Source organism: Setaria viridis, chromosome 8, assembly GCF_005286985.2.
Source record: "Setaria viridis chromosome 8, Setaria_viridis_v4.0, whole genome shotgun sequence".
NCBI lineage: Eukaryota > Viridiplantae > Streptophyta > Magnoliopsida > Poales > Poaceae > Setaria > Setaria viridis.
Window position 1 is genome coordinate 6952764 of NC_048270.2, and position 18148 is coordinate 6970911.

Consider the following 18148-nt stretch of genomic DNA (forward strand, 5'->3'; position numbering starts at 1 on the left):
CGGTCATGCGGATATCTGCTATCAATTTAATTCAACCAATATTCCCAACCTCACCCTAACAAAAGTACCACGAATATTAGCAGGATTGTGAGTAGAACAAATGGCTTCCCTGCTACCCGCTGGTAGGAGAGGCGAACAAGAAGTTCAGAGCAACAGGAGTTCAAAAGTCCAATACGGCTGCTGAGCTTGCCCCATCCCGTTAAGCTAAAAGGAGTGGAAATTCTTGTAACAAACCTGCGTTAATTAAACCGTGTTTAAGCCTAAGTGAAGCCATTAGAGCCTAAGAGAGCAATTAGCAGCTAAGTACATGAGTAAAAGGTCACTTTTGCCCCTCAAGAGCTTAAAGAGTGTTATGGCAGTAATTCAAATTTTTATATAAGAACTTAAACATTTATCAACTAAGAGTTGTAGAACTCGTCTTCACTAACAACTTTTGTCTTTATCGTTTTCTTTAAATTTGAGCAGAAGACATTCAAAAACTCAAAAATTCAAATCTGCGACAAATTAAGAAAGACAGGAAAAGTCCCAACCTTGGAGCCCTTTATCTCACATTTTCAAATGTAAGCTCAAGTCAAACCTTATAAGAAACTTTTAGTGCTACGAGCCCTTAAAAACTTTGATTATTGGAGTTAGGACAAAACTACACAAAAGCTTTTCAAAAATGAAGTCAAACACAGCTAGATTGATCAACACTGTCAAATCGGCTGAATTTTCTTTAAGTCTGAAACGTCGCGTTCTAGCAAACTTTGGAGCATTTTATCACCAAATACGTTTGGAATTTGAACAAAAACCTTTTATAAAGTTTGAACTTAAACCTTTGAACTACAAGTTTGTAAAGGGAGAAAGTGCCGGGCAGTTCAAAAATCTGGAGTAAATTGGTCCCAAAGACCGGCCCTGCATCCTATCCTGCAGATCCCGCGTGCCAGAGCTCGCGCCAGCGCGCGTGCCGCCGTGCTCCACTTGCGCCCGCCCTGTGGAGCCCGTCCCCGGCCGCAACAGGATGGGTCGACGCGCCCTGGTCGCCTGCACCCCTGCAACCCCTCTGCCCCGCCCCGTCTCGCCCAATCGCGACCGGTCCTCTACTCCTCCCCCCCCCCCCGCGACGTGCCCTGCACGCCGCTGCCGCCTTCACTAACCGGCGCCGCGGGATGCGACGTCTCGAGTGTCAGCTCTGCCAATCGTGCACCCCGACAAAGCCGCCCCTGCCGCGCACGCATTGCTCCCGGCCCATGGCCGCAAGCCTCGCCTGTCGCGCCCCTCTGCACCAATGGCGGCGCCGCCATGGATCGCCCGTCCCGCACCCCTCCGTTCCCGTCCGCCAGCGCTACCCCTCCACCTCGCTTGCCCGTATCGCCCTGGCCCTATAAAAGGGGCAAGCCTGCCGCCTGTGCCCCCTTTCCCCCTCGCGCCATTGCCCCCGCTCCCCTGCTCTATTTCGCACCCACCGCCGAGCCACCCCGCCGTGGAGCCCCCTGCTCCACCCAGCCCCGCACCTTGCCGTCCCTGCCGCTCGCTCCGCCACCACCTCACAAAGCTCCAGCGCTCGTCTGTTGCCCACCGGAGCTTTCCCCATCCGTGTTCCGCTCCAACGAGCCGCCTCCTCGCCCTCAACCTGCACCAAACCCCCTCAAGGTGAGCACGCGTGTCTCCCCACCCGCTTATTGCCCTAAGTTAGGCGGCGCATCGTCGGAATTGCGGCTACAACACCGTCGCGCGCGCCTGAGGGCTTATTGTGAACTGGAAACTTTTGCGAGGGCCTAGATGTAAGTAGCGAGGGCACATCTGTGAAGTTTTAGAACTTCAGGGGTCTCGATGTAAAGCTAACAGGATCTTTTCGTGATTAGTTGAAAGAATGAGGGTCCGTGTGACGACCGACCCCTAACCTTCCGAGTTAATCTTAATCGGAGCCCTTGATCATAGTCATCTGTCTTGTTTTACCGCGCCTGAGTGCTCAGCCTTCCGCCCGGTTCCGACCCCGGAGACCCGACCCCTCCCCGTTTCGCTCCTCTCCCGACCCCGGCAAGCTCAGCCCACCGTCGGATCCTTCTAAATCTTCCTCAAACGTCCGTTCTATCCGCCCGGTGGACCCGCGAGATCTTTTCCCCAGATCCTCCGCGACAGGCGCACTCGAGTTGCATGCCCGCTTCAGAGTCTCCCCGCCGCGTGGCTCGTCTTCTCCGACGCCGCCGCTCAGTTTTGTCTCTGGCTAGCGACCGAGTGGATTCTCGCGCCCCTTCCCCAATGGCAGCGGAAGCCCTCTGCAACCTTTCTGCAGAGCCTCGCCTCCCGCGCCCATCATCACGCCGCCAGATCCCAGCCCCAGAGCCCGGTGTCGCCCGTCTTTTCCGTCACTTCAACCACAGTCGCGCCACCTGGTCTCCGCTACACGACGATTCCTCCATCGCCAACCCCGACCGCGGCAGCGACAGCTCCTTTCCCCGCCCTGTTAGAAGCCGCCCGACAATCTGTTGCTCCGCGCTCGCCCGCATGCCCGCGGCTGCCTGTCTTCTCACCTGTGCACCCTCGATTCTAGCACCGTTAAACCGGTCGCTTCTATCAAATCTTCCGCACGGCGACGCCCGCCTCCGCCAAATCTCAACCACCGGCCTACTCGCTCCTACGCCGCCCTGACGCCAGAACCCAATGACCGCTGGCGTCACCCCCGGAGTCCTGCACCACCGCCCTCTTCGCTGAATCGCCGCCCCGGCAGAGCACTCCATTGCTTCTCCCCGGCCTTCGCGCCGCTCCCCTTCTCTCTCTCCCGCGCCGCTTCCTTCCTCCGTTCCAGCAGCTATAAAAGGAATGCACCAGCCGCCGGAGTTCCCTCCGCCATTGTTGCCTTCAGCCTTTCTCTCGCTCCCTGCTCAAGCTCCTAGCGCCACACGCCAAGTTCCTGAGGAGCTCTGCTCTCAGATTCTCCCTCAGTTTTCTCCAAGTCACCCAGCCGCTTGCTCCTCTGTGCTGCGTAAAAGCTCTCTTGTGATCTGCAAGAAGCACCGCCGCCGCCGTAGCATTGCCGGTCTTAGCCGCTGTTCAAAGCTTTGGTCCCTCCGCCCAAGTCTGCTTCTTCCCGACCCCAAGCTTTCCTTTTAGGAAGAAGGTAAGCTGCCGACCCCAGTCCGCTTCGCCCGACCCTTCCTATCCGCCCGAACCCGGTTCCGTCTCGCCCGACCCTATCTGTTCCGCCGACCCTTATCCGCCTCGCCCGAGGGTTCGGCTGTGATCTTTTTCTTCAACCCGAGGGTGTATGTGTAAAATTTAGGAACCCTTCAGCGCTTGCGTCTGAGGATCCCGAGTATACCACATCCTCTAGTTCAAGGATCAGATCATAAGTTCCTTTCCTACCCTTGCCTTTTGATCTTCACCAGCTCTCTTGAACCTCCCTACCCTCCTGCTCCTTGTCGCAAGTTTCTGGGCTCAGGCGAGCCAGTGTTGCTGTTGAAATAACCGTCTATGCTAACTCTTGCATTGCATTCGTGTAGAGCTGCACCTCGCCGACGGCTTCTACGAGCTACACCCGGCGCCAGAAGACGAAGCTGTAGCTGAGCTCCTGCCCGCTGAAGCCGAAGTCGTCCCCGAAGTCGAGCAGTTTCCTTCCTCTTTGCTCGAAGGCAAGCCCCGGTTGCATGAAAACCCTGTGTGTTTTACCAGACTTGCGCATGCCTTCTGTAACATGCTTGTGCATTTACGTATAGGAGTTGTTTGAAACCCTAGATGCATGACTTAGTTATCCCCATGATCTGAGCACTAGCTGTTGGACCAAGTAGTTGCCTTGCTTAACTAGGAGACGGTAAAAGTCGAGTGATCTCCTATCACTCGCGAGTTGTAGGAGTTGGATGTCTACCTTTCTGTTACAACTATAAGGACGATGGACGGGGCAGGGTTTTGGTAACTCTTTGGTGGACGGATGGTCGCCCCGTCTGTCTATGAAAACTTGCTAAGGACCGACAGTGGTGGTGTTCGTGATCAAGTGTTTGAAAGTACTAGCCTTATACTTAGTATGGGATGAGGAAGCCTAGTACCGGATTGAACCTAGACGTGAGCGGTCGCCCCATTGTTCTTGGAACGGAGTTTCCCCTGCTGGATGTCGCACGTGGTGGCAAGCGTGGTCACAGAACGACAGAGGCCAGGTCTGTGGAACCTTGCACCAAAGGAAATGGGCCCGACACGGGATAGGGGATTGATGGGGAAGGCCGATACAAGAAGCGACCTCCGGGTGCGCGGATGTCGTGAGGCTAGGTTCACCATGCATGGTTAAAGAACTCGAATCGATTCGTCTGCCTCTCACAGTTTGAGATTGCTTGATCGCTATGTCACCCTAAGTAAATGAGGAATCTGATGATGACATGTTTGTTGATATATCTATACATCTTGTTTGGTTCTATGATTGCTTAGAATAGGTTGCAAAACCTAGATTGGTGAATGAACCTAGAACCGGAGCTAAAAACTTGAAAATAGGGTTTTGCTTAGTGCTTTTGGCAAACAAACCCCCTCAGCCAAAAAGCCCTGCATGTCTAGAAGTGTGGAGTAGCTTACTCCTATCGGTTAAGTCTTGTTGAGCTTAGTAGCTCAGCCTGGTTGTGGCTCTTGTTTTTCAGGTGAAGTTGCTGCTCCTGACCCCTCTTTTGCTGGCGCTTGGCCACCCCAGCTTCCGCCGGGCTGGACGGTCGAGTGGGATCCTTCCTCGGACGGCGAGGAGAGGAATCAGTGATGTCCCGGTTGGCCTCACCAGGGACGTCCGACCCCGACGATTGCTTCCGCTAGTGGTTTTACCTTTTGTTGTTTTCCTTTGAACCTTGTAAAAACTCTGATGTTGTTTTTTTGTGGTCGAACTAAAGGGGTAAGTCGATTAACTCAGTGGACTCGTTGTATTCTCTGGAACCACTCGCCTTCGTGTGAGTTTGCTAAACTCGATCCTGTTCAAGTGGTTAATCGGATGAAATCCGACGGCACTTCGTGTTAACTTGGCTTAGGCATGGGTGTCGCATGTTAGGCGGCTTAACCCTGTCCAATCAAGCTAATCCGAAGTGGATCCGCCACAGCCCGCCTGTAAGTTTGCCTTGGAAACCTGTGCGAGGACCTGTTTGTAAATCGCGAGGGCTTGGTTGTGATTGTTGAAAACTTAGGAGGGCATGTTTGCAAAGCTGTTTCGATTAATTGTTTTTGTTGGCAGATTAATAGTTTAACTTTGATAATGCCCCAAAAATCATTGAAAAATAGGAAAAATGCCAAATCAATTTTTCTAGACTCAATGTGATGTTTAGTGTCTTATAAAAATAAATTTAGCACATGTCACTTTTAGAAGTAATGTTATATGATTTAATCCTTGTTTAGGCAATTTAAATCATAAAAAATCAAGGAAAAATACTAAAATGATGAATCCAACTCTCAAGTGCTTGTCTCAGAGAATAGAAGCTTCAAAAAATGAGTTGGAGCCTAGCACTTATGTTTAAGCCTCTATTTTTGTTTTATAATTGCAACCTAAGGATAAACATTATCTTTTGCATAATATTTAATCCAGAGAAATGAGAAAAATGTGAAACCACACGGAGTAAATCAGTGATGAAGTAGTTCAAAGAAAAATATGAAACCTTGTCTGAAAGTTAATAAAACCTACTTTCCTTTTTAGAGAAAAATAAATAAGAGTAATATATGGAAATTATATGTCCTTCACTAAAAAATATGAAAAATTCACCAAAGTCTCTAATTCACCCATAAAACTATTGTTAAAATTTCATACCCAGATTCATTATGGTTTGTGTTTTAAAAATAGTTAATTACATGCTATGTTAGGGTGTTAAAACAATTTTAATCATTTTTGTGCACCTCCAATGGATCTCAAATTTATGAAGTAGCTTATTAATGACAAAGTTAAATTGCTGGTAAATTTGCTGCTTCATAGCTTGCTATTTGGATTCATGAAATAAAATTTGGAAGATGAACCGGTTTAAATGCGATAAAGAATTCATTAAATGAGAATAAGGATAAAAAGGGTATATTGGAAGAGGTAAAAAAACATTAGAAATAGGATAACTTTTCGATCTTAAGTAACTAAGCAAGTAATATATATGTGTACACAATCACCATCAAGAAAGCCGAAATCATGAAGATGCTTTATCTACGCAAAGTCGGTGTGTGTGTGTGTGCCGGTCGAAGAGAAGTGTCTTGCAATCATGTTTACTTTATAATAATATGTGAAATGCCATTCAGATCCTTGAAATAAAGTCATCACCTCGTTGCATTTGCATCTCGTGTAGAAGTGAACCTCGCCGACGGCACCTACGAGCTTCACCCGACGCAGGAAGAGGAGGCCATAGCGGATCTAAATCACGTCGGAGTCGAGCCCGTGCAAGAGCAAGAGCAAGCCAAAGACCAGCTAGCTAACTCTGAGTTTGAAGGCAAGCCCCGGAGCATATTTTTCCTATTTTTAAATACTTGCAATACAATTGATTGCTTTGATTCGGCATTTACGTTCCAGGAGTTGTTTGAAACCATAGATGCATGAATTTAGTACCCTTGATCTGAACACTAGTATGTTAAGTCGAGAAGTTGCAATGCTTAATAGGACTCGGTAAAAGTCGAGTGATTTCCTGTCACTCGTGAGTTATAGGAGTTGATTGTGAGTTATAGGAGTTGATTGTTGTACTTATGTTACAACTATAAGGATGATAGACGGGGCCGGACTTATATTTGGTACTCGGTGGTATGCCCCGTCCGTCTACATGAAATTGGACTAAGATCGAGATGTGATAGTGTTCGTGATCAAGTGTTTGAAAATACTAATCCCATACCTAGTATGGGATGGGAAAGCCTAGTACTTGATTGAATTGGGACGTGGCTTATACTCCTGCTGTCCTTGGAACGAAGTTCCCATGGTGCATCATGTGGGTGCAAGTGCAGTCACAGTACGGCAGAGACTGGGATTGTGGAGCATTGCATGCCAAAGTCAGTTTGGCCCTGACACGTGCTTGGAAATTGACGGGGACAGCTGACAAGTGAAGCGGCCATCCATGATGCGCGAATGTCGTGGGATTAGGTTCGCCATGCATGGTTAATAAATTTGAATCGATTCGTCTACCTCTCGCAGTTTGGGACTGCTTGATCGCTATGCTACACTGAGTAAGAATGGAATATGATGATGATGTTAATATTGATGCTTGTCATACATTGCTTGGAAACTATGCTTGTTTAGTATAGTTGCTAACTTAGACTGGTAAACGAACATAGAACCCGTGGCTAAAATTTTGAAAGTAAGGACCTACACTAATTGCTTTTGGCAAAAATAAATCCCCTCAGCCAAAAAGCTTGCATGTCTACGTGTTGGTGGAATAGTATCACCGGTCGGTTAAGTCTTGTTGAGCATAGTTTCTCAGCCTTACTTGTGGCACATCTTTTTAGGTCTTGATATTGATGAGTTCGCTACAAGTGTTACTTGGCCTATCCATCTCCCTCTAGATTGTACGGTCGAGTGGAATCCCTCCTCGAACGGTGATGACAGGGACCAGTGATATCATGATCGGCTTCTTCATGATATATCATGCAACGACGTCTAGCTTCCGCTTATTTTATTTCCGCTGCTTGAAAACTCTGTAAACTATGTTTGAATTTCGAACCTTGTGTTGTAATAAATCGTTGCATTATGTTTAATTTTGGATGGACTGTTGTTATCTCTGTAACCACTCACCTTCGAGTGAGCTTTGCTTTCTCGATCTTGCGTTAAGTGGTTTATCAGATGCAATCCGACGGACGACCAAGTTGACTTGATTAAAGTACATGATCGTGTGTCAGGCAAGTTGACTTGATTAAAGTACATGATCGCGTGTCAGGTGACTTAAGTGTGCTTTAGCCGAGTTAATTTGAGTGGTTCCGCAATAATTCTCTACTGTGCACGCGTGCACCAAGACCCAAATCATCAGCTAAAACTTCTGACAGATAGCAACTACTGAACTGCAAGTCAGGTGAGCCACACTTCAAAATTTCTGTGTATGAAATTGTAGCTTTTTGCCATTTTTTCTTTCACCCTCACGATCGTGTACTATCTGAACCTGAATCTATTCGTCGTATTGTAAAATAACAATTTTATCTTACATGAGCATGATGGAACTTCGACATAGAGAAACCCATTTAATAGGTTGATCCTCTACCTTTAGCCAGAGAGCCAGTTTTCCTACGGTTTTACGACTTCAGATGATTTTGGACCGTTGGATTGGAGATGAAATGCCACATTTATCACACAATATATGTATGTGCTATAGTACCAAATAGTAAAATAACAGGTAGGATTGATAGAATTAAGTGATGGAACAAGAGAAAAGAATAAACTTCATCTTATTCACATTTATAACTATATATCTCTACATATTCATATGCGCATATTATGTATATCCATGTCTGTGCAGAGACTTGGATATATCCATATTCTTATCCGAGAAACGAATTTGGACATATCGATAGACATCCCTATTTTCACCCAAGGTCTGACTTACCAAGTTACCATGGCTCTGCTTAGATTTTATTTTGCCTCTGACCATTAAACTAGATGTGAATAATCCGTTCTCCTTTCTTTGAAACAAGGGGTGCTTCCGGCTCTACATGCTTCAAACATTTTTTTTCCTTCTCCATATTACTATTTTTAATCGATAATTCTGTGTTTGTAGCATAAAATTGTTCCCATCACATAGACCTTGAGCTAATACAAATATCTGTCGTCCATTTTAATTCGACCCTCTTCCTCCCACCCTGACAAAGTACCTTGGAACAGAGCACATATAGACATAAGGAACGTTGGCGACTGCTGCATTTTAGCTGACCTTTTTATTTTGTGTGTTGCAACAGAATGCGGGGGTGTTTAATTTAGTCCAGATTAAAATTCATGTCACATCGAATATTCGGAAGCTACTTAGGAGGACTAAACATGAGCTAATTATAAACTAATTACACAGATGGAGGCTAATTTCCAAGACGAATCTATTAAGCCTAATTAATCCATCATTAGCCCATGTTTACTGTAACACCACATTGTCAAATCATGAACTAATTAGATTTAATAGATTCGTCTCGCAAATTAGCCTTATCTGTGCAATTGGTTTTGTAATTAGTTTATGTTTAGTACTCCTAATTAGTATCTAAATATTTGATGTGATAAGAATTTTAAGAGTTACTGAGGACCTACAATCACAATACGCTGGATGGTAAGGTAACCTGGAGAACACATGGGTTCCCTTCTACTGGCTCGTAAGAGAGGCGCAGAAAAGGTTCACTCAATTACCGTTGCTAAGCTTGCCCCATCCCGGCAAGCTAAAAGTACTGTGGATACGTGCACAAAGACCTCAGACCACCAAGCTTTTACCCCTTACTGATACGGCGATACTGAATCACGCGTCAGGTTTTCCGGCCACATATCGAAATTTCTGCATTAAATAGCGGTTGAAAAGCTGAAACAGCTGATTTGTTATGAGAAAAAATACTATTATGTAGTGGCTGATTTGTTATAAGAAAAAATACTATTATGTAGTAGTTGATAATTTATTGTGAGAGAAAAATACTATTATGTCGCTGTCCGCCGCAGTAACGCAGTCGTAACAGAAAGAGCCCTGTAGCTTTTGCAAATTCTCTCCGCCGCAGTACCGCAGTCGTAAAAGAAAGCGTAGTAAACATTTGAAAACAAACCAAATAGACCCCTGTGATCTCTCCCAATTTGCGATCCTGCCCAGACAGAAACATACCATGATGCATGCAAGTACATGCAACGAGGCGGAACAGCCCCTTTATTCATTCAGCCCGACCACAATCCATATCTTTCTACTGTCACTTCTCAGAATCAACTAAAAGGTACTGTGATTGTACAGAATCATTCTCAATGGGATCCAGACATGCCTGCGGTTCCCCTTCTCTCTCCTTGCCTCTCTCTCCCTCGCAAAATCTGGCGTTGGAGCTGTCAAACATGTTAGCGGCGCCAGGTTTTCCCTCTCCCCTCTCCCATGCTCACAGCCACAAGCGTCCAGAGGCATAGGGTTTTACAGCTCGTCCTTCACGGACTCTGCGGTGGTGGCTGGGTCCGCCGCCTTCTCAGTCGTCGTTGCCTGGCCGGTGCCAGATGTCTCCTTGTTCTTCTTGATGAAGTCGACGATCTCATCAGCCGTCCTGCCGGCGTCGTAGGAGGTGACCTTCCCGCTGGGGGTCACGAAGTACATGGTCGGGTAGCCCTGGACCTCAAACTCGCTGGGCACGTCGTTCTCGGTTGCATCCTGGGAACAAATATTGTGAGATGGTGTTTGCAGAAATTGGATTCTGCCACAGGGATTCATGAAGAATAGTGCTCAAGACACATCGTTGGGAGGAAACGTACCATCTTAGCAATCACAACTTCTTCATCACTCTGAAGTGTGGTGGCAGCCTCCTCCAAAATAGGTGCCAGCTTCTTGCAGTGTCCACACCACGGGGCATAGAATTCAATAAGAACTGCACCAGGAATATAGATATATCAAGGGGATTTCAAGCTTACTTATACAGACTTCCATTATAGGGATGAAGATAAGAACTACATGCCAAGTGTACTCAAGTATCCAACCAGAAACAATTCCTAATTAATGAAAACAGATTAATCAGAGGATGCATACCATTTTTCCCAGACTTGAAGACCACATCGTGGATGCTGTCAGCCACAACCACCTTAACAGGCTCGTTGTTGACCTCAGGAATAGGCTCAGACTTCTTGAACGGTGACAATTTGCCATCCTACGAATAAAGAGGATCAATGAGATCTAAAATCATATGAAATGGAACAAAACATCACAACAATGCATTAAAATTCAAATCAATACTTACAAAGTACTCCTTCAACCATGAGACAATCTGGTCAGCCTCAATGTTATCCTTCAAGAACTTCTTGGATTCACTATCCTGGATGAGGATAAGGGGTGCCTGCTCCGCTTTCAGACCAAAGTACTGCCATTCCAACAAATTGAATGTTAGCGTGAAGGTTTCCAGTATATATTAAGAGCATCAGTGTAAGGTGGGGAAGTGAGAGCCAAACCTGGAAGGCACCCTGGGAAGCGTCAATATCACCAATGAGGAACTTGATTTCCTTGTCCTTGAACTCCTCTGCGGCAGCAGAATAAACATTCTTGAAGGAGTCAAAAGGTCCAGTGGAGAAGTTCAAAAATAGCATAGCCTGCCAATCGTGTCACAGAACAGTGAAAATAGTCAGTATTCGACAAATAAAATATAAATCACAAAGCTGTAAACAGCCTTTTCTAATCACAAAGCTTTTTCAAGTCACAACTAATAAAATAAAATATAAATCAAACAAGCAGTTGAATATTTTTGAAAAGTTCATTGATGGCACCAAAATATATACTTCATATCTAACAAGAGCAACGCAGGCTTCAAATATGCCCAGCATTGCATTCAATACAGTAAAATGGCAAACTTAGGCTAGTTGGATGCAGAAAAGGTAGCTTGGGCATGACTAAGCACATATCCAGTAGTAACTAACCATTACCAAAACTCTTGATCAATTTAACCAACAATATACCGATAGAAGTAGTACTCAAGATATTTCAAGAACAAGTTTCTTGTTCTTACCTTGGTGGCTGAGCTTTGGAAGAACTTCAAGAGGTATGGGTGGTTGTCGGGGTTCTTGTCAAAAGTAACAACCCGGGGGGTGCTGCTAGCATCAATAAACTTCTCCAGAGCAGCGACATCAAAATCCTGCACAATGTGGAAGCAATGTGACTTTAGTGACACTTCACACATGATAGTAGCATAGCTAGTATGCTTAATCATCTGCATAGGATACATGAGTGCCAGCAAAGATTAGTGCAAAGTAAAACAGAGAATGAGAGAAAAACCTTGCTGTCAACAACAAGCTCATCAAACGGCTTCAACAGCCTAACCAAAGGCCTCTCAACCGCAGCATCACCACGTGGGAGATGGTTGGCATGCAGGGTGTGACCGAAGTCGTAGTCAGCCCTCAGCTTCTCAGCAACCTCCATGAAGTTTGTGAACTCAGTGCCACTGAATTCTGTGAAGACACCAACCTATAGAGCGCATAGTCAGTAATCACCTCAAGAACATCAATTGAACAAAAAAAAAGTCATGATACTGAATTAGGAGCTTACAATGTAGATCTTCTTGTCATCAATAAGGGATGCTGCATCTTCCGGTGACTTGATCTCCTTGGAAGCAGGGCCAACCTGCTTCTTCAGGTACTCAACAATGCCCTCAGCCTCCCTAGGTCCCTTGTACTCCTGAATGTTCTTGCCCTGGTTCCTGAAGATCTTGAGGGTCGGGAACCCTTGGATCTCGTACTTGGTAGCAAGCGGCCTGTTCTTGTCCTCGTTGGCATCAACCTTAGCGAGAACAATAGGTGGGTCGTGCTTGCTAAGCGCCTGTGCGGCCCTCTCATACTGAAACATCGCAGAAAATGCGTCTAGCATATGAGATTAAACCAGTCAACACAGAACTCTCCTGTAGAGTGAGCAACAACAGGTTGCAGAAGCATTACCTCTGGAGCGAGTGCCTTGCAGTGTCCACACCTGCGAATTCAATTTGACTACATTAGTTACAGCAACTAGAACAAATCAGCAGACATCATGTAGGCCCAGCAGCAGCAATCACACAAAAATTAACACCTCGATGAGGTTGCAACTTGCAAGTGAGCCCCAGCAGCAATCACACGTTAGTAATAACACATCAGTAATGTTGCAACTTGCAAGTGAGCACCTAAACTCCTAAATCCATCATGGAAAAAGCCTCCCAAAACGTCAAATCAACCCCACCAACCGCAGAAAAACCCAACAAAAACCCCGTTCATTTCTCCTAAACCGTCGATGACACGAATCAACTTTTCTAAATACACGAAAATTACTTCTCACTACTCATCCGAGTGTGGACCTGGAACTCCGTGCTCCCGCACGGGAGCACCGAAGACAAAACAAATCCACGCGAAGGCCAGCGACTAAATCGGCGCTAGCCGTGACCCCAAACGACGCATCGGGACCAAAAACAGATCCCCGAACGCGCCACAAGCCTCCCTAAGCCGCGCATCTGAAAACCCGAACATGTCTCTGTACTCCAACCGCAGTGGAATCCCCCGATCCAGGCCCGCTGGACCCTCGCGACCCCAGCGCGAGATCTACCCTTTAACCCTAGGTGAATCGGTTCGGAGAGCGCACGAGCGAGCACTCACCACGGGGCGTAGAACTCGATGACCATGAAGGGGTGCTTGGCGACGGCCTCGTCGAAGGAGTCGACGTCGAGGGTGAGCACGGCCTCCCCCTCCGCGGCGGCCTCCTCCGCCCTCGCCGCAGCCGGCGCGGACAGCGCGACGGCGAGCGCGAGCAGCAGCGAGATCCAGGCCCGGGTCGCCATGGCTTGAGCAGGGGGAGTGTGGTGTGGTAGATTTTCTCCGGAGACGGGACACGGCGTAGGCAGGCTCGGGCTCGGGGGGGTTTAAAAGGGGGCGGAGCACGCGAGGAGGAGAGTCCACACCGGGGCCGGGTCCACATCGGGATACGAGTCCCTGCCACCCGGGACCCACCGCCGGCGGGCTCTCTTGGAACCGGGCGCGGCCTGCGGGGGTCACGAGATATTTGCAGCCCACGTTTGCAGATAAGCCCGTGTGGTTACTGCAAATAACCTGAAATCTTCGCGTAATTAAGGGGTGCTAGGGATAATGAGATAGGGAATTACTTGGATAAGACCCGGTGTCATAGAGTTTTAGGGAGTAATTAGTAATAATTAAGGGGGGGCTTAAAAGTGGGCGGTCTTAAAAAGTATGCTGCCTTAAATGCGATGAGATTTTGGCAGGCCACGCGGGACACGCGCCGCCGGGGACACGGTGGCAGGCCGCCACGTTCCTGGCCGGGCGTCGCCCAATGAGGGCGCGCCACCTCACCGATGTGACATGTCCACGGCCTCTGATTAGCCGCGCGACCTAGGTGAGGTCCAAAGCGTATACGGACGGGATCTGGGCGTAGAGACTACGGACAGGGAAACCGCGCTGGACCGGATACCGTATTGCAAGTTTGCAACCGTATACTGCCTCTGTAGTTATGTATTTACAAGACCAAAATACTGTAATGGCTTCGGTAAGATTACTTCTGGGATAGTAAAAATTCAGGGCATGTTGACTCTCATCCTTTCGGAGGATACTGCCTCTGTAATTGTATTTACAAAGATCAAAATACTGTGATGGCTTCGGCAAGCCAACTTCTGGAATAGTAAAATTTCAGGATTAGTTACCTTATCCTTTCAAGGATTTTGACAGTTAGACTCTGCGCGTGTTAGGGCCCACCCTCTCAGCTCGTGAGCAAGTGGTTCGTATGGGGATCGAGGAAATCTTGGTTATGCTCATGATGTTTGGGATGGTTAGACCTGATATTCATGATCCACCGACGCCGATAAAGAAAGGAAACGCGCGATACATGACAGTAAATATAAAACGTGAGATCTCAGCACGGAAATCTTATTTCTTTTTTTTTTAGAAATTGAATGAGACAGTAATATGGAGAGAACAAGAAATGATGGTCATTCAAAGTGAGGTTTACAGGAATCTTTGATCCATGGACTAATTTTAGTTTAAGTCACCTGGAATATTTGATACTAATTAGAGGGGCTAAACGTGAATTAATTATAAAACTAATTGTATAAGCCGTGGCTAATTCGTGAGACGAATCTATTAAATCTAATTAATTATGAATTAATTAGCACATATTTACTGTAGGTCAAATCATAGACTAATTAGGCTTAATAAATTCGTCTTGCGAATTAGTTTTCATTTATGCAATTAATTTTATAATTAACCTATACTTAATACTTCTAATTAGTCCCTGTAACCGACTCAAAAGAAAGAGCTGATCGGAGCCGTTTGGCCGCGGTCGCCTCTGTCACGTAGAATTTCTCTACAGCGAATAAAAGCCCGTCAAGTACAAATTCAGACTTTGAGATCCATGTAACATTGTCCTGCAGATAAGAGTAATGAAGCTCCCGTTTAGCTAAGAACAAAATGCACAAACGAAGGGCAACTGTCGTCGTACGTGCATTCTTGTTGGCTTCCTAGCTTAGCTTTAGAGAGGACAGAGTACAAATTTTAGATTGTGATGGTGATGCGGTAGGGATGGAAGACAAAAGAAGTACAATGGTAAAGATTTCTTTAAAACAAGAAAATATTTTTTTTCCGAAAATGCTCGGCTGTAGGCAGATCTATGACCACCCCCAAAAGCAAAAAGGACGTGACATACGTATGGCCCCATGTCCTTGTTCTTCTTCTCCAGGGAAAAAAATAAAGAATGAAGGCAAAATCTGGAGCCGTGACGTGCAGCATCGTGGGTGACCACCACTATTCCCAGGGAACAAACAGATACCAGTGACGTGGCTGCCGCGACGCGCATGGGGTTCACGTGCGGACGTTGACGTGGACGTGGAGTGGCGCAGCGCACGACGGCGCGCCATGGCCGTCGGGGCAGGAGGGGTTGGACTGCTCACGGCGCCCCAAAATGGTCCCTGTTCTAGCTTCAAAAAAAAAATGGTCCCTGTTCCGCGAGGAGGTGGTTGGACTTGGACATGCCAAAAAATTTGATCTCCAACCAAATAGTTAAATTTATTGAATATGGCAAAAATTAGCTATGCACGTGGTTCAATTCAAACCTGGACAACCCATTGAACTAGCACGTAGAAATTGTTCTGAAAGGTGTTTGGATACGAGATGCTAAACTTTAGTAAGATCACATCGGATGTTCAGATGCTAATTAGGAGGACTAAACGTGAACTAATTATAAAACTAATTGCATAGATGGAGTCTAATTCTCAAGACGAATCTATTAAGGCTAATTAATCCATCATTAGCAAATGGTTACTGTAGCACCACATTGTCAAATCATGAACTAATTAGGCTTAATAGTAAGCATGTAGCACCACATGGTTACTGCGGTACCTCATCCTGCCGGCCTCTCCGCCTCCGCAGGTGAAGGCACCACGCAAGATCCTAGGGCTACGTCACGCAAGGCTTGGCTGCTAACTGTGCCTTCATCTTCAGTTCTTCCCCTACGCCCCATCGACTTGCCACGGCCAGCATCAACTCCTCCCATGGCTAGCTCCCTGCAACCCTCGGCAAGGTACCAATCCGAAACCATCTTGTTTCTATCTTCGTAATGATGGATTTGCATGCAAAAAGGTCGAGCTTTTTTAATAGATTTGTGTTGTACAGTTTGGTTGGGGATGGATTAAGGTTAATCATTATCAAATGTAAAGCTCATTTGGGTAAGATGGAAACTCGTGACTATGAGAATGTTCTTTAAAAAAAAAGAATAGATAAGAAGATAACGAGCCACATAGTGCTGATTAAAAAAATTAGAACAGTTAAGGAGATAGGGAGAATGCTTGATAAAAGAATTGAAGACCCTAGATGATCGTAAGTTGTGCGTTTCCGTCAGAATGCAAGTTAAACATAGCGTAGTTCAGCTCATAGAACATGAAAGGCTGCCCAACTTAGCCGATCAGAGTTGGTGGCCTTTCAGAAGTAGAATAGGTGCATGAAAGAGCCTAAAGCCAAGTGACTAAATCAGACATTTTTAAATTGGCGTGAATTAAGAATTAATGTCAAGCCACTAGAGTTTGGTGTTTAGCCTATTTGCAATATGTTTTAATTCCGGTCATGTCGCACTTTCGTATCTTTATGATAATGCCTATTTAAGCTTTTTCAGTTGTGACCGTTTTTCATGTATCAGTTGCCCTGCTATTTACCAATTAGTACCTTGTTTTGGCCACTCTAATTTGATAGCTTGCTGGGGGTGCTCTTAGAACATGAGCACAGACTTCATTCAAGTTATATTGAATTTAGATAGTCCTAGTAGCGAAGAAAATTGATTCTTGTACTTATACCTAGGATTTGTGTTATTCATTACCCATGTCAATGTCTGTATCCTTTTGATTTCAAGCTCTGTTTGTGAGAACATCTAACTACAGCCTGTTATTCTTTATGCAGTACGTACAATGGTGTGTTTGTGACACGTCACTATGACAATGGATAGAGGTTGATGAATTAAACCAAGAAGTGGGAAAACTTGCTGGTGTTTTCCTCAAGTAGTTAGCAGTCCAAGATTTAGTGACAGCAGGGAGCAACCAGTTTGGTTTTGTTCTTAGGGCTGATAATAGTCCAGCAGCCCGTTCAGATTGTCAACACTGCAGTACAGCGACAGCTGGAGAAGCACACCATAGTGTCACTACAGTGCTGAAGTACCTAGTAGTCATTTAAGTGCATAGGCGGTGTGAGGAGTGCATCCCTGCACTCGAATTTCTGATTTTGTTGTAATTATGAGTGCACACATTCGACTTTCTAGGTGTAGAGGTTATGATCTTTTCTAATTTGCAGGATAGTGTGGTATGTACTCATTTCAACTCATTCTGACAAGGTCAACATGAAGTTTGAGTTTGCAATGTTCTTGCAATGACAAATGTCATTATTTTTTTACCAAGAAAATAACTCGATGCCTGACAGTATAAAATTGAATCCTTTACGGTCGCATGCCATTATTTTTCATCAGGCTACATGAGTTGCTATTATAGTTCTATAATGATTTCCTAGTTCACAATAATATGATCAATATGTTGTCTTTGCAAGGCAAAGAGCCTTTTCCATTCACACATGCCCTTATCTGTGACTACGAAACTAGCTAACTCAATGCTACAATGGATAGAATGAAGATTTTGTGTTCGCACATGGCATTATTTACAGCCAGATAACTTTCAGTTAAAAGTTCCTCGATTTCTTCCTGTGAAAAGTAAAGGATATTCTGACTCATTTTAAAGGTGAGCATGCAAATCAGCAATCAGCCTAAAAAACACCGGGGGATGGAGGTCGCGGTCTCGCGCGCGGGGAGGGACGTTGGCCTGGTGCGCGGGCGCTCGAGGCTGCCTATATATATAGGCACACATATGTACGTTAGAGTTTTAGTTTTCGGTACGAGTTCATCATACTACAAAATATTATTTATTCTTACCGTCTTACTTGATTTTTATTTTAAAAGGACGTCTTATTGTGCACATATTTAATCGATTTTCGTCATTCAGTCTGCTTTTGATATTGCAGAGCCACAAAAGGCTAAGCCAGCCAAATCAAGCTTGTTCAGGTGCTTGAATTACTAGA

General features: G+C 45.8%; 1 protein-coding gene across 1 annotated transcript; it reads right to left on the reverse strand.

Annotated features, from left to right (window-relative positions):
• Nucleotides 1-9722: 9722 nt before the first annotated feature.
• LOC117833431 (protein disulfide-isomerase) lies at nt 9723-13431 on the reverse strand. The gene is made up of 10 exons (XM_034712907.2): nt 13193-13431; nt 12509-12539; nt 12123-12410; nt 11853-12041; nt 11587-11712; nt 11036-11173; nt 10828-10947; nt 10620-10737; nt 10349-10461; nt 9723-10247 (listed from the first exon to the last, which is right to left on the reverse strand). The coding sequence occupies exons 1-10, from the start codon at nt 13372-13374 to the stop codon at nt 10017-10019; spliced, it is 1536 nt and encodes a 511-aa protein (XP_034568798.1). The 5' UTR covers nt 13375-13431; the 3' UTR covers nt 9723-10016.
• Between the last annotated feature and the right edge of the window lie 4717 nt (nt 13432-18148).

Excerpts from the sequence above, each read along its gene's own strand:
- LOC117833431 (XM_034712907.2), bottom strand. The coding sequence starts at position 13,374 with ATGGCGACCCGGGCCTGGATCTCGCTGCTGCTCGCGCTCGCCGTCGCG. Across the intron at positions 11,174-11,586 it reads TCCAAAGCTCAGCCACCAAG|GCTATGCTATTTTTGAACTT; the intron begins GTAAGAACAAGA and ends CACGATTGGCAG. Across the intron at positions 10,462-10,619 it reads CTTCAAGTCTGGGAAAAATG|TTCTTATTGAATTCTATGCC; the intron begins GTATGCATCCTC and ends TTCCTGGTGCAG.